Source organism: Tetrahymena thermophila (genome assembly GCF_000189635.1).
Source record: "Tetrahymena thermophila SB210 genomic scaffold scf_8253817, whole genome shotgun sequence".
Taxonomy (NCBI): Eukaryota; Ciliophora; class Oligohymenophorea; order Hymenostomatida; family Tetrahymenidae; genus Tetrahymena; species Tetrahymena thermophila.
This window is the reverse complement of record NW_002475927.1, coordinates 32,921-49,869: the sequence shown is the minus strand read 5'-3', so window position 1 is coordinate 49,869 and position 16,949 is coordinate 32,921. Positions and strand designations below refer to the sequence as shown.

The following is a 16,949-nucleotide window of genomic DNA, read 5'->3' as shown; positions in this document are numbered from 1 at the left end:
AAAGATATTTATTTTTATATAATTTTTATTTTTAATTTAAAATAATTAATTTTCAAAATTAGCTCTGCTTAAATTTAAAATATTTAAAATTTATTTATTGTATTTAAATTCATCAATCGCTTAATTAGCAAAGCATAGCTACACCGCGCTTTACCCAGTGTGAAGAACTAATAGTCGTGGGCATATCTATGCTCATTATAAAATTAGTAGAGTGACCTGTTGTTGAAAGAGTACCTTTTCTTTCTGATGTTTTATAAACTGGGCACTTATATATTTACTATTAACTGTTTACTTGAGATATTTCAGTTGGTTTCAACCATATAATAGGAGCTTATACTGATAAAACTTTAAGGTCACTTTCAGCGAGACATCTTTCATCGTAATCCCATTTACATCCCTCTATATAGAGTCCATACATTAACTAACCATCTGTGATGTCTATATATTGAGCTGCATCGTTCACATTCTCAGGAGGTTCACCATAAAAATTAAATTCAAAAACTAGATTATCAATTGGGATTGTATATTTACGAGCAAAGTTTTGTAAAGTTGCTGTTAAAAATGTTTGTGTAAAGTAGAAGCCGCTTATCCAGTGACACTTAGGTACATCGTGATCAATCCAATTCTAGTAGTATTTTAATCTCTTCACTAAATCTGTAATGTAAGATCCTAATGGTTTTAATGAAGGATATGAAGATTTCTTCCATAAATCAGGAACAAGACCTTTAAGCAAACTATTGCATACCTATATAAATAGATTAATTATTTTATTATTATTTTTTTAAATGTGAAAAATTTACTTTTTCAAGATTAGAAGACATCACAACTATACCTTAAAGAGCATTTTCTATTTCTTTAAGAGAAGACACTATCACATTCGTTAAATTATTATACCTTATAATTTCTTATTGTAGAACAGTATTTAAAGAATTCTCATAGGATATAGGATATTTAGCTGAAACTAACTCAGGATCAAATTTCTTTGGTATTTTTGTTAATATATCTTATGAAATAGCTCTTAGTTATGTTTCTGTATCTCCTTCAGTATTATTCATAGAATTTCCACCCATCATCATTAAAAGAGCTCCACATAAATCGTCTGTTTCTTTAAGATCTTTAACTATTACACCATTGTCATGGAAACCGAATATACTTGGGCTTTAGTTAAGAGGAATTTTTTCTTCAATGAATTTTATATATTCAGCATGATTACCGATAGGAGGAACCTATTGAGAAAATAAATAATTATAAATAATTAACTTACAACTAAATCATAATTTTACAATATAATTTGAATCGTTTGCGAAGCAAAAGTTTTATTGGAAAATTTAATCTGAAAAGAAATCTTGCATCAAAGCATGAAGAATTCTTCTATCTCTATCATCTGTTACTCTTCCACCATAATTACACTCACCAACCATGTAATGAAGAGCTTTGTAAGGTATGTCTTAATACTCCTACAATAAGATATACAATTATCTCACACTTATACGCAAATCAGATTAATTAAAGTCATATAAGATATTCCAACCAAGAGGTCCATAAGTTCTTCTTTCTTAAAGCACTGCATGGAAAAAGCAAAGTCCATAAAGAAGAGTTTTAAATTGCTTAGGCTTACTGTGGGTTTCGAAGAATGTTTAATCTTAAATCTAGTCACTCATAAAGGAAACTAACATATTAGATTTAACACCTTTAGGAGGTTCGTTAGTCATTTTAACACTATTCTACAAGATTGAAATAGGGAAATCAGAGCTGGGATAACTTGTCAACCATAATCTAAAAATAAAAATGGTAATTTGAATTCTAATTAAAACTTAATTTTCATTAAAATTTACCTAAAGTTTACATTAATTTTTTCTTTATTTTGTGAATTATTTTGCATTTCTTCACAAATTTTTTCTAATTTTGGCATCCAACTAGGAGCTAAATGACAATTTTAAAGAATTACCCAAGTTCCTTACTTTTGAGCTTCATCAATAGCTTTTTCTGCATGAACGCCTTATCCTTGACCAAGTGATATAGCTTTCAAATATTTCTACTTTTAATCAGCAAAATTAATTAAATTATTCATTGGATCAGTACCTGGAAGGATGAAGATTAAAGGCTAGTAGCAATTAGAATCATTAAAACTAAGTTATAAATTAAAAGGAGGAGGTGATGTGAACTTTTCACCTAAATCTATATTTGATTATAAATAAAAAAAATTTAATCATATGTTAACTTTTTTATCATTTATTTCTAATTACCTGCTCTGATGAAGTCTTGCACTGCTAAATTAACTCTATCTGGTCTGATGGCTTTGATAATACATATTTTTTACATTTATGTACAACCATTAAATGGAACGGGTAATTTTAAAGTATGAGCTTAACTATCGAAATAAAAGCTATGCCAGAATTATAAATCATCGCTAATAGATTGTGGTAAGGGTTTGAATTTTGGAGAAATTCTAGATAAAGCTACAATTCTCAACCATGTTGTCTAAGGTAAAAATGATTTTGCTGGATTTTCTTATAAATCATGAGCAGAATTAATCACATCTTCAGAAGAAATATCAATAGGAGAAATCAAGAAATTTAATTCATTATTGTCTATATGTTTTTTATTTTCTTAAATTCTTAATAATAGTAAGAAGCTAAATAATAATTTATCTTTTTCGAATAATGAACGGCAAACATTAGAGTATATAGAATATGTTAAGTACTAGCTAACAGCAATTACTCTATCTTAAGCTTTAGCTGATTTACTCTTTTCTGCTTTATCAAATGAGTCAATATACAAGTTTATGAACCAATTGAGTGAGTATTAATACATAAAATCTTATGAAGCCATATCCATAATAGCAAAGAAGAGAACTGCACTGTGATTTGCTATAGGCTTATATTCTTGTCTTGACTACTCAAGTCTTTATTCAGTTACTTTAGCATCTTCTTATCTTTCCATAATATCATTAGAAACTTATTTAGATTGCTATAAGACCTAAACACCTTATTCGTCATCTAAAATGTTATCTGCTTTATTTAAAACTTCCAAGATTTACTTTTCAATGTCTTCCAATTGTTATTAATATTTGTGATTCTATTTTATAAAAATTAAATATTTTAGTTCAATATAAAATAAAAAAAGATAAAGATACTTAAATGATAAGTTGAACTCTCTAGTTTTCATCATTAGGATTTTCCTTTTGAACACAAATTTCAAGAAGTTGATCTTCAAGACCTTCTTTAGTTATAGTGAAGTTAATTAGAGTTAGTTTAGTTGATATTTCAGGAGTAAAGTGAGGACTTCTAAGTTTTGATGTTAAAAATAGCTTGAATTATTTTGAATAATCAATTATATTATCGCCAACTTTAATGCTTAGGACACCTGCGTTTTTGAATGTTTGTTTGGATAAAATTGGATCAAGTATTGAATCGATTTCTTCTTTAACATTTTCTATAATCAAACATTAGCCAAACTAAATACATGTTTCAAGCGAGCGAATAAAGTTAGAATCGGATTATTTAACAACAGTTACTTTATTATCGAATTCATTTTTTCTAATCCATCTGTTAGCTTGTTGTTAAGGATCAATCATCAGAGGCCATCTTCTAGTATTATAAGTAATAATACCATTTTCTCTTGAAAAAGCATCTGAAGGCAAACCATTCATATTCCACTTTCTAATTATGATAGGTTCTCCTAACGTACTTTCTAAGGAATATCCTTCACTTATCTAGATAGAAAGTCCCTTGCAGTAATCTATCCAAGCTTTCACTTACTTGTTTCTATAAGTCTAACTAAATGGTCCCAAATAAGAAATAATACCAGTTGATATTGTTATATCTCCAACAACAAACTATAATTAGTTTTCTAATTTTTCTGATACTTTTAACCATCTTTCTTGTTCACCACCTAATCCTCCAATTAGGGAACTTGCACGAAGCAGTTTCTTTTCACAGTCCAAGATATCATCTTCAAGCTATTGTTATTTTTTACGAATTTAATCATAGCTATCTTGTAAATTAGCTATTTCTTTATTGAGTTACGCAAGCTCATCACGAGTCTATTTTAAATCATTTTATAAAATAGCAACTTCTTGCTTGGATTAATTATATCTTTATTGTTTAGGGCGCACTATTTACAAAACTTTCTCAAATTCACTCAAGGCTAAAATCCACTCACAAAGACCTTTAGCGGCTGAACTTGCCTATTCTACTCTCTTGGGATTAAATAATTTTGTTTAAGAAATATATTTGTCTCTCACTTTCTTCATAACTTATTCATCAATATTTTCCTTATCATATTGAATAAGTGTGTTTAAGAAATATTTATCTGATAAAAATTTCTTAGAAGCTTCCCAATAACTCATAATTCTTTCTTTAGGATATTTAGGATTAGGAACAGGAAGTGGAGGTACCTATTTTTGTAAATTATTGTTATTTCATAATGATACTTTTTAATTAACTATAAAAAATTACTTTGCAAAGCACACAAACTGCTTCCATAACAAGCTATACGGTCTCTGGGGGCTTAAGCATTGCCTTCATTTTATTTATATCATTAGAATCTAGTGTGTTTAGAGCATCTTCTGCTTTTTTTAACTGAGGCTTTGCAACACTCAATTCTCTTTCACAATCTTGCTTAATTAGCTCTGCTTCCTACACTCTTACGTTAACTTCTTCTTCTTACTTTTCTGCTTGAATACGCTTTGGTTCCATAGCTAAAGCTTGTGCTTTAATTTCAGATGCAATTTTTTGTGTTTCTTCATTCATCTAAATCAAGATAGGTTTCTTTTCAATCAATTCTTCTTCCATACGCTTCACTTACTCAGCAGTAGAAATTAATTTTTAAACACCATTTGAATAGACGTTGCGATTTTCTTCTAGTTTTTTCCTTTGTTACTAAAGCAATATTTTCAAGTTATGAAGTAATTCTAAATATGAAGAAGGTGTTATGTAATTGACTCTTTTCTCATTTCTTAAATACTCTTAGCTAAGATCTAAAGAAGACTAATGTAAATGTTTGCAAGTGTTAACTAATTTTCTACTAATAGAACCATCTAAATATCTAATTTTTAAAAATTTATTTAAAATTTAATTAAAATGAAAAAATATATACAGCTCAGAAATTAATTTATGTCCGACAGCATCCAAAGCCTCTTCTGGCCACTATCTATACCAAATAATATTAGTACAATTTACAATATTTGGGAAGTTTCTGATTCTATTTCTTAGAGTATCACCAATAGGACTTTGTGTTACTATTATATGGAGTTTCTTCTTAACAGTCTAGACAAAATAATCATAAAATTATTAATTAGTGCCTTATTCAAGAAGTTTAACTTTTCCTTCTTTTTTAGCATTTTATCTTAATCTATCTATTACTGGAATAAAATCTTCTTAAGAAAATAAATTTGGAATGTCACCAGAATTAAGTAAATTATTTAGGTCTTCTAAAATAAAAGATTTAGACATTTGGCTATCATTTATAATAAAAACTGATTCTTTGCTATCAACTCCTGCTTGAATCATTACTTTTCTCATATCTTCAATCCACTATTCCTTTTAGTAGCTTTTACTCATCTCAATTTAAGTCAATCTTAAGTCTCTAATATGAGCTGATAGATAAGTGAGTGACTATCTTCCAGAACCACCCAAACCAATTAAAAGTCCATGTCCTCCTTGCAATCTAAGTATTCTACATATATTTATAATATGTCCGATTGCAAATTCAAAAAGTACTAAAGTCATAGGTCTTTTATTATTTTGGTTGTAATCTTCCAAAAAGTATTCAACTTTTGCAAATATTTTTTCCATATCAATCTAATTTATTTTATAAATAGAAATTATTAAGTTAATAAATGTTCATTTTGAACTAAATAAATACCATTTCATCATAGAATCTATCTCCATCTACATTTCCTAAGAGTTCACCAAATCTAATGACTTTTATAGGTTCAGGAGTAAGCAGATTATATTTTATATGGTCATAGGGACCTTTCATTACCATTTTGATGTCTTCTTTTATTTTATTTCTAATTGAACTGCATAATGCATTATAAAACCAAACTTAATCTTATTCAAACGATAATCTGTCATAAAATACTCTGCTAACTTCATTTATCCATAGTCTTATTATCTAAATAAATTTTATTAAAATTGTTTAAAGAAAGTATTTTTATTTTTTAAAAATATTTACTTTTTTGTCATTTTCAATTTAGTTTTTAGATATTAGTTGCAATCCTTAAACAACTCTACTTACATCACGAAGATTGAAAAGATAATGGCATTTAGCAGGAGTGGGTTTTAAGTTTTAAACAATGTTCATATACATTTCTACTGTAGCTTCAATGCATAGCTTAAAAGTTCTTCTTAGATTTTCATCATTAAGTTATATTTTGTTCATATACCAGCTCATAAGCTCTGTAAAAATTCTTTCCATTTATAATTAATTAGGCTCACTGCTGCATAGGACATTAAAATGTCTTAATAATCTTTAATTAACAATAATTTATTATTTTTAAATTAATTAAAAAATTATGTAGTTAGTTACCTTGATGTTATTTAGTTACGACCACCTCCAGGAGGACCCATAGCACCAATCAAAGAAGTTTCAATTATTTCCATAAACTTTCTATCTTTTCCATACCAACCCTTCTAATCTAAAAATTATCTGAGTAGTTCTATAGGAGGTTGAGCACCATATTTATCTAGTTAAGGCATATTTAGATCATCCACAAAGACAAGACAACTAACTCCTATAGGAGGACCAAAAATACCTTTTCTTCTTCTGTCTAATTTTGAATCTACAATCAGTTGAGTTTCTTCTGATGATGTCTAAGCACTGAAGTTGATACCAACAAGTAAATATTTTTCGTGTGAGAGCGACTTCAAATATGTATTTATGTAAGTAGACTTTCCTGTACCAGTTTACCCTATCACCAAGAAAGGATAATGATATTAAATGGCAACTTAAAGAAGTTCCGTTAATCTCAACTATTCTGCTGTTTTTATCACAATATTATGATAAGATTCATCTGCAGGGATAGAGTCTGTTGCAGAAACAGAATCTATAATTTATTGATAATTTTTCCATTTGCATGATCCACTTTCTTCTTATTCCAAATAATAATCGTACACTAAAACATGAGGACCTGCTTCAGGTAGCATTGCTTACTTCTCAAATTTAATAAGTTTGTCTTTTTTAGTTTCGCATTTTTAAGGATTTTTTATTAGCTACTTTAAATAGCGATCAAAATCTTATCTTCCTTTTTCATCTATAGTAGCACCAATACTCCATATAGTACAATAAATAAAAATCATATCTAAAGAGTTTTAAACAACTTCTAGCTTTATTTTAGAAATATATTCTTTTTCAAAAAATCTATATTTGTGCAAAAAGGCTCTAAGAAGTCTCATAAGCTGCACAACTAGAGTTCCTTCTGGTACGTTCTGATACTCTTTGCATCTCGTTTTGATATAATGAACACATTATCCAGTAGTGGCATCAAATAACTCATTTAAGTGTTCAATTAGAGATTCATCTAAAAATTCTGAAATCTTTATTTTCAAATTAATAAATATTTTAATTATTTGATAAACTAAATAAGTACCTGTGATAGCCATGAAAGTACCAAAGGCCACCATCCTAATTATTCTGGTTGCATATAGACCATACCGCAACGAGAAACTGTAGCAGGAGAAGCTTATCTCAAATCTGCAACTTCGAACATCATAGTCATAGAATTTGACATGGGAATCGTTTCACCACTCATTAAACACAATTTTTTATTATCATCCAAGACTGTATTCATGTTTTCAATCCAATCAGCATCTACAGGTCCATCAAAGACTATAAACTATCTATCAGGAACAGTAGCAGTGGCACACTTTCTATATACTTCAGCTAAGACTCCCTCAGTCCATTCTTTAGAAACAGGATCAGAGTAACTAAAAATTAATAAAATTTAAATTTGTTTAAAAAATTAATAAATTTAATTAATTATTTTACCCATATAAAAAGTTTAATGATATTGATTTAGGATTTATAATGTAATAATTTGTAGGTAACTCATCTAAAGACCCTAATTTCTTACAGGCATATGTTAAGGTTGCTGCCAAAACTTTATAGCAGCTAGATTTTCCAGAAAATGGCTATCCGACAAGCATTAATCCATGACGAGTGTTAACTACTTCATAAAGTTAGAGAACTTTTTTACGGAAATTTTAGACACTTTACAGATTCATAGTAGCCAAGACAGAAGTCATAGCTGTGTTTAAAGTGTTATAATCTGGATTAGGTAGTTTAACTCCAGGGAATAAGTCACTTGTTATATTCTTAAAAAGATCTACATCCTACTATAAGAATTTAGGAAGATTAACATCTGTAATAGAACGCAAAATAAGAACATCTTCCCTTTCATTTGGATATTTTCTCTTTAGCTAAGAAGCAGCAGTTAAAACAGCTTTAACTGCTCTCATACCATAATCATAGTGATCTTAGCTACTTAACTATTCACTACAAAGTTTATATACAGCTACTATCTTTCTAGCTTAGCTTCTTGCATCTACGAAACCAAAAGAATATAACGAAATTTCAGCAATTAATCTTTTTTTTAAGTAAAATTTCTTATTTTTAATAAAATTTTTAATATTTTAATTTACGAATAATCTGGAACCATCATAGCTACTGGTCTAAAGAGTGCCTTTAAGTTATCTGGTAATTCAGAACGACCTGCATAACCAGGATTCATAGTAATAAAAACATTACAGCTGTGCTTAAGGACAAGCTCAGTTCCTTCAAATAATATGTTTGTTTTCATAGCAGCTTTGCATTATTGTATTTAAAGTATTTATTGAGCTATGACAGAAAGAACTTCTAAATCAATACGATTGAACTCATCAAAACAACTCCAAGCTCCAGTTGCTATTAACCCTTTAAAGAATTTGGCCATAGCATGTATATTAAGACCATCTGAACAGTTAAAAACAATGCACTGCATAGCAATAGCTTTGGCTAAATCCTTGGTACTTTCTGTTTTACCTGTTCCTGCAGGTCCTTCAGGAGCACCTCCTAAATTAAGTTAAAGAGCATTCATGAGAGTTCGATAGCATCTATCTGTAAGAGGAGTGATAACTAGTCTTCCTGTAAAATAATTATATTAAAATATGTTTATTTAATTAAATTTAAATTGTACCAGTGTTTCCTAAATATTCGTATCCATATCTCATAGAAGTAGACATCATCTTTACATTCAATTTATTAACTGAAGCATCCCAATAATATCTCATTTCTGAAAGCCATTCGAATTATTAAGTGTTGCTTATTTCATCATCAATAAGCCTCTTGACAACATCTTTATTATGAACTTCGATTACGATTAAAGCACCAAGAGTAATTGTTTCTAAATATGTTAAATTTTATCTTACAAGTGTAACTATTTCTTCTAATCCGCCTTAGCAAATCTCATAGAATTGCTTTAATCCATTTAGACCTGACTAGTTTAAGCTTTCTTCTAAACTTTCAGTCCATATTAATTATGAAATTGCTATAACTACCTATCCTGGCCACTTTCTTACCCACTCTGATCTTTTTTCTTAGCCAGACTAGAGATCTAATAATCCTTCTTCCATCACTTTAGACAATGAAGTTCTCATTTATTTTTCAACTTCTAAAAGCCATTTTTCTACATTTGACTTGAAATTACGAGGTGAAATTCTCTCTAAAAATTAAATTTCTTCTTTCTCACTACTACGCATACCTGTAATGTCAACATTGTAATTAAAGAGTAACTCAGAGATACCTTCAAAACATTTCTTCATATGAGGCTAAACTAGCAATGGATCTCTAGTTTCAGCTAAAATATTAAGTAAGTCGTCATTTGATAAAAAGAAGAAACGAGGAAATTCTAATCTTTTGGATCTTTTTTATTCATTAAATGAAATTTAAAATGTGTTGTAAATATATCAAACTTACTCAAGGTGTTCTTCTAAACCTTTTTAGATTTCTTCAATAAGCTTTAGGCAATGAATTAACTCTTCTTCTACATTAGGGATCTTTTCTACACTCAAGACTTTAGGATCATTTTATACACATTCCATAATCTATTTCCAAGTTTTATTGACTATATTAAATTTATCAGTCTCTGTGACTAAAGTTTTGCTTATATCTTCAAAACTAAATATAGGCTCAAGATATAGATACAGAGTTTACACTTTGATCCAGTTTTCCAAAACTGACTAGATAAATAGCATTAATTTCTCCCATCTAACAGCTCTTTACTCTGCAAATTTAATATTGGGGTTAGCTCTGATTGTTTAAGCTTTTAATGTGTGGTCATCCAACAAAATTTGGATATCTTCTACTGAAGAACCTTGCAAAATAAATACCCCTCTATTTTTCCAATTTACTATTTAAAATGATAAATTTTCCCATTCCTTCTCCATTTTATCAAGAGCAGTTTCAAGACCAAATTCTTTTGATGCATTTTCTGAAATTTCTTCTACTTCTGTTATTTTTTCTTGAATTCCTTTAGCTAAAAGATACTTGAGAGAAATTTTATCATAGTTAAACTCATCATCAGGAATTCTTAAAACCTATTTTTAAATTAAAATTTAACTATTTTATTATATTGTTAAGAATTACTTTTTAAATTTTATCCCAATGTCTCTTTTAAATGCCTGGCCTTGATATTATTTCAATTACAGGAAGATATACACTCATTTGTGTTACTTCTTCTTTGAATTTTTAGCTAATTGTTGATGCAATCGAATCAGATCTGAATGCATAGAGTAATTTACTAGAAATTTTATTATGCTCTTTAACAATAGATTCTGCATCTGAAGAATCGAGAGTGCTTGCAGAGTCACCCATCCATTTTTTTTTATTCTCACTGAATACGCTAATAGCACGCCAAAGCTTTTGATAGGGCTCAAAATCTTATTGTAAAGTGAAAAATTTTTCAAAATTAGAGCTGATACCAAAGAGCTTCTTTTCTTGATCATTAATATCTTCCATCAGATCTTTAGCATCATTGAGGAGTCTTTCAAACTCATCAATTTCTACTATATAATCCTTATGCTTATAATATTCTGTAAACTTTTCTAAATCTTTGAGATCTTCAAGATATACACTAACTCTATTTTCAAATATTGTTCTCTTCTCTCTTAGCTTTTCTTCAATTCTTGAGCGTTCAATTTAGTGTTTTTCTTCTTATGCAATAAGCTCTTTATCTAGTTTCTCAGGCCATTCATGAACATCTTTAGCTAAATCTGCTATTTGTTAGTTACCTTTTACATTTAACTTTTGAAGGAAAACTATTTTTTAAAAGCAGGCACTTGTCCTTAATTTGATTTGTATTCTATCGCCAGTTAATTCTGCTAAAAATTTCTCCATTTCTTCTACCTTTAAAAGTATTTAACTTAAAAATAAATAAAATATGTAAATTATTGGTTACCTCATCAGCAGTTGTTGTTGATTTTCTAATAAAACTTGCTATTCTTGAATATTTTTCAGTTACCGATCTTAGGGTTGTTAAAATGATATCTTCAAAGGCAAAAATTAAGCGCTATTGTAAATCCTTGATCTACTTTTTGATGTATTATTTAACATCTGTACATCTTACATCAAATAATGTTAATTTGACTTTGTCAGGAATTTAATCAGAGAGATTGTCGAACTTTTCTAAGATTTCATAGTAATTTTTAAATTCTTCATTTGTCATATTTTATTTTTTGTTAATAACATTTCTTATTTCTCTTTCTGCTTACTTCTCAATAAATGGCTTGAATTAATCAAAAACAGTCAAAACTATTGTACTCTCTTCTAAATGCTTTAGGATATGTGTAATAGTTCTGTTTACAACTCCTGCAAAGTAGGCTTCGTTGAAATTTGCCATTTGCAAGAATTTCTTCTTCTTCTGTCCTGGTGCTACCAAACTATTTAAGATTCTGTTGGCAAATTCATCGTTTTAATTATTGTTAGCTATAATTAAAATATTAAGTTTTTATATTTTAGAAATAAATTTTACTGGCATGAGCATCTTTTTCATCACCTTCTGTTTATGTATTTGCTTATTAACCACCCACTTTAGCTTATTTTTCTTAAACTTGTACAAAGCTGCAGAACTTTTTATAGAACTCATCAAATCTATCTTAGCAATTAGCCTCAAAATCTTCAGGAGTAACATTATCAAAAGCAGTCTTTAAGCTTTTAGGTGCATTAGACATAAATTATTTACGAGTTACTCCCTTTTAATTAGATTTTGACCTTTCGTCTTTACCTTAAGCGCCTTCTGAAATATATGAAGTATCGCGCTATAGAGTTTGCTAATTTTTTTCTAATTTGACTTTACAATAACGAGGATGCAAAAACTAGTCAAATGAAGTTACCATATCATTAAATAATTTACGGAATTCGTTTTTGATTAAATCAGAATTTTCTCTAAATTTAATTTACTCTTCTTCAACATACAAAGATAAAGATAATATTGGTGATAAGTCATCTTGATCTTTCATAAAATCTGCCTTTTTATAAAAGATTTAGCTATCTTTAGGGTAAAGTTATATCAGAGTCTTAATATTAGACTCTGTATTAATCCCATCTTATGGTATGTAAGCTAAGCTGCTTTTATCAGCATTTAATCCAGCCCTTGATCTATTTGAGCTGAGAGGCCTAGCTGTTTAGTTACTTCCTAATTAATTATTAGAAGGTAGTCTCATTTATGATGTACGCTTGCTGGTATCTAATTTAGAATTTTAAGCTGCACTTGCACTAACATTATTTATGCTTTAATTCAAAATAAATAGTCTAGATTTGGATTTTAAATTTTAATTAGGAAGAAGCCCGTTTAGATCATAAGGGCTTTTGTCATTTGAAGGAGCATTGCTTCCCAAACCAAGCCCGCTTTTTGAAGCCTCTTATTCTTCATCATCTTCGTCAATCTCGCAATTAGATTAGATATTATCTTCTATAAAATCTAAAGACCCTACTTCCTTCTTTTTTGCTTATATGGCTTTCCAGCGGCGGTAGGTTGGGTAACTGATAATTTTTTTCTCTAAATAAGCAAAGGATTCTTCTATAATTTTACGCAGTTATAAGCCCATCAGAATACCAACATTATCTAAAATTCTAGATTTATATTCTTTTGTGTAAAGAGACCATCCATTTTCTTCTCTCCATACCTATTCATCCTCCATTGTTTTTTATGCTATTTTACGATAAGCGCTATTGTCTCTTATATCTTTTAAATCTTCAAACTCAATGTCATCATAGAAATCAAATTCATTTTAGCTTCCTTGCATTTATTGATTCATTTCAGCTTAGTAATCTAGCCTATTAGTATAACCTCCTTTTTAATCTAATATTTATACTTCTCTTTCAATTTTATACTTAAGCATTTAAAAGTAAACATTTTCAGGAGTGTTAATTTCATTATCTATATCAATTAAGTATGCCAAACTTTCATTTAGGTAGTCAAATTCGTCATATTCTTCACCATAATCATACATATGATGGTTATCATCAAATTAGCCATAATATTAGTTTGAAGGAGAACCTTCACTAGCTTCAGGTATTCTATTGCTCTCACCTAAAGGATTTCTTATTGACCTTCTATTATGACTTTATCTACTATCTTCTTCGTATTGCTCTTCTTCTGCTATTTCTTCAATATTGCCAGTATTCATTAATCTTTACTAAATTCTATCATTTTTGAGGGCAAATTTGGTTTCTTTAATATGCTTCTTAAACCCTAATTTTTAACAAATAAAATGTAAATTTAAAAAAGATAAATACTATTAATTACCTCCTAATGTCCATTTTCCATAGGATGTATCAACTCTTCTTAGATATTTAAATTTTTTTATAATAGTGATTGCACCTCTATGCCATATATTTTTCATCAAAGAAATAACATTCATACGATAAACTTGTTACAATTTTGTAAATTATTCAATACTATATGTATATCCTAATGTGCTAACTCTTTTGAAAGCTTCATACTCAAATAAGCTCAATGAAGAAAACTCATAAGACCAACTTTGTAAGGAACTATTAATTATATTCATTAAAACTAAATTTCCACGACAAAACTCTCTTCCAAATTCTACAAAATTATGCCAATCTTAGTAAAGATTAATATTAAAACCACCTTCTCTAGCAATACGCTCACCACTGCATAATACTTTTCTAGGAACAAGCTGTATATGTAATCTAGCTCTTTCTTGAGGAGATCTTAAAATATAATCGAGCATAGCTGTTTTCATAGCTGTTTTGAAATTTTCAAATATTTCTTAAAAAACCTAAATTAATTTTTGAAATACATTTTTAAAAATTGCTATGATTAAAAATAATTTTTACTTATCTTGATGTAAACTCATTTTTCAAGAGCTCTTATGGTATTAGATTAAAAGCATTGACCATCCAATTTTTTCTAAATTTAGGTATTTCATCTGCTCTAATAATATCAGATTCAATATAGTGATTATATCTTTTAACAGATGAATCTACTAAATTTGCTATACTTTAAGGCCATAAAACTGGATCAATATAATGATATTTTTTAATTCCAAGACTAAAAGGATCATAAGTTCCTCCCATTTCTTAAAGCATTTCATAAAACAACTCATTAGCAGAATCTTATGGAGTTTAATTTTCGTCAGTTTCTGGGAAATATTCAGGGAACAAACTTAATGATATAGGCTCTCTTTTCATATCTTCAGGAGTAAAAGTTGTTGAAATACCAGTTTTAGATTTCTTTTAATAAGGGTTTAACTCATCAATAATAGCTAATTAAATAGGAATTTCACATTCAGGCTTTTCTATATTTGTACTTGTTTACTGAAGGGAAACGATTTCAAGCAGATGCTCAGTTTTAAGCTTGGCAGAATATTGCATATAGCTTCCTATTCTTTGTACTGGAGAATAATATCCCAGATCGCCAAACTTAGCAAATGTAGCTGTAATAGTACGTTCGTTTCTATCAAATAATTCTTCATATGGAGTATCTAAAGCATTAAATGAAGTATATTTTCTAAACTCTTTAAAAAAAGATTCTGCTCCAGCTACTTTTCCACTAACTGGCCTCTTTCCTGCTAGACTTGATTTAGGACGATTGTCTAATAGCATCTTTCCATCTATTTTACCTTTAATATTTTCAGCACGATTATAAAATTCATCATCACCAACGACATCCTCTTAAATATCTAACTCCTAATCTACTTAATTCATTTCTTCAACAATTACTTTATTCTTATCTTACAATCTTCTCATTAACTCAGGTTTTGCTGATTATATTCTCTATTACTTTCCACTAAGTAACCTATATCATTTATTTTGATAAGAATGTTTCTATTAAATTAAAAAATGTATACCTTTACTAATTAGCAGAGGAAGGTAATGAATTCTTTTAAGATAGTGTATTTTAAGATTAAGAATGTTCAAGCTTCTAACCAGGTGCTTTCATATTAGCAGTTGCTGTTTAAATATTCCTACTTTTTCCAAAATTTTGTTATGCTTGTGGAAGACCTTAAACCTATGTTTATTGCTTTGCAGACAAAGTGGCTTAAGACTATGTTCTCCCTTTGGAGCTTGAAAGTCTACCTGACAATACAGCACTAGGTATTTAATCAGCATGAGATTAACTGGTAGATTTTGCTTAGCTATGAGCAGATTATATTGCTGTACTAGGACGTATAATTGTAGGAACTTTTGCATGCTTAGATATTTAATCATTAATATTCCTGTCAATATCTATTTTTTTAAACATTTGAAGCTATTCATATTGATTCATCTGCTAAACAGGAACGATCTTCGTAGGAAAAAGGTCCTTTGTGATTATATTGTTAGCTTCTTCACTTGAAATATTTTTAATGCTTGTATATTTTCCTCCCACATGACTTAAAAACTAAAAGGGCTATTAATGAATATTTACTATTCTATAAAAATATAAATTATTATTAAAAAATATTTTAAACTATATTTAAAATTTAAATTTGTTTTAAAACCAGTTATCTATTTATTATTAAACTCTCCTTCTACATTCATTTTAGTAGTAATTATCTTAAAATTTAAATTTAAAATAAATCTTTACCTTTAAAAATTAACCTAACTATTCAAATTTTAAACAGCATTTTATATTTATCCTTCATATGCTATATTTTCTTAAAATTGAGGAAACTCTCTCTCATCTATTTCTTCTTGCTTTATTGATTATAGGTTATGATTTTGAAGCATTTCTATAATTAAAAAATTATATTATTTATTAAAATAATAATAGAAAATATTTAAATTAATATAGAGCTCGATTAGTTTTCATAATGTTTTTCTTATTTGAGTTATTAATTTTTTAAATATAATTTAAGTTTTTAAAAATATTTAATAGTCCATCTCATAATTTAGAACTTCAATACTATGTATATTTATAAATGTGTTTACCATTTTTGAATTTTGGCATTGAAAATGCACGTGTTAATGGCTTGAATTAACCTGCAGTTACAGGTCTAGATTTGCCCGACTCTAAACGCATTAAAGATTTATCGCTCTTACTTACATCCTACCAAAACTTCTATTATACATTTTAAATTTTTGCATTTATACTGGTTTAAGATTGGCTTTAATTAGCATTCCTATATTAGGGAGCATGGCCAAAAAATTTTTTCATGGGAATACTCAAATTTTTATCTTATGCTTTTTGTTATTGCCCTGCTTAATAATTCTAGTTATCAAAAAAAAATTCTCCCTAAACAGAGTCTGATTTAGACATCCACATTTACTGGCTAATGCTTCCTGAAAGAGTTTTCTACTATTGTTGCAGCTATTATTGACTCTAAGTTGGGTAAATAGATAAACTCTAACTACTATTATAATGGGCAGGTTTTGTATTTTTTCTAGTTTCAGAAGCCCCTCGCAGTTGCTACTGAGTTGCATTCTTTTTCATTTCTGTTTTTTAACTTTATGAACTTAAACCT

The 16,949-nt window shown here is 28.5% G+C and overlaps 1 protein-coding gene across 1 annotated transcript; it reads right to left on the bottom strand. All coding sequences in view use genetic code 6, as the record gives it.

The window, feature by feature from the left end:
* Positions 1 to 112: 112 nt before the first annotated feature.
* Positions 113 to 16,918, bottom strand: TTHERM_00919540 (dynein heavy chain; the record flags this gene model as incomplete). Its single annotated transcript, XM_001027847.2, has 24 exons — positions 113 to 745; positions 801 to 1,226; positions 1,284 to 1,776; positions 1,836 to 2,178; positions 2,247 to 3,078; positions 3,137 to 4,399; positions 4,461 to 5,049; positions 5,101 to 5,804; positions 5,869 to 6,120; positions 6,181 to 6,475; positions 6,535 to 7,541; positions 7,595 to 7,931; positions 7,993 to 8,589; positions 8,646 to 9,126; positions 9,179 to 9,903; positions 9,958 to 10,577; positions 10,627 to 11,385; positions 11,438 to 11,964; positions 12,011 to 13,732; positions 13,787 to 14,282; positions 14,341 to 15,301; positions 15,354 to 15,917; positions 16,073 to 16,217; positions 16,417 to 16,918. The coding sequence occupies 24 exons, from the start codon at positions 16,916 to 16,918 to the stop codon at positions 113 to 115; spliced, it is 15,273 nt and encodes a 5,090-aa protein (XP_001027847.2).
* Positions 16,919 to 16,949: the final 31 nt, after the last annotated feature.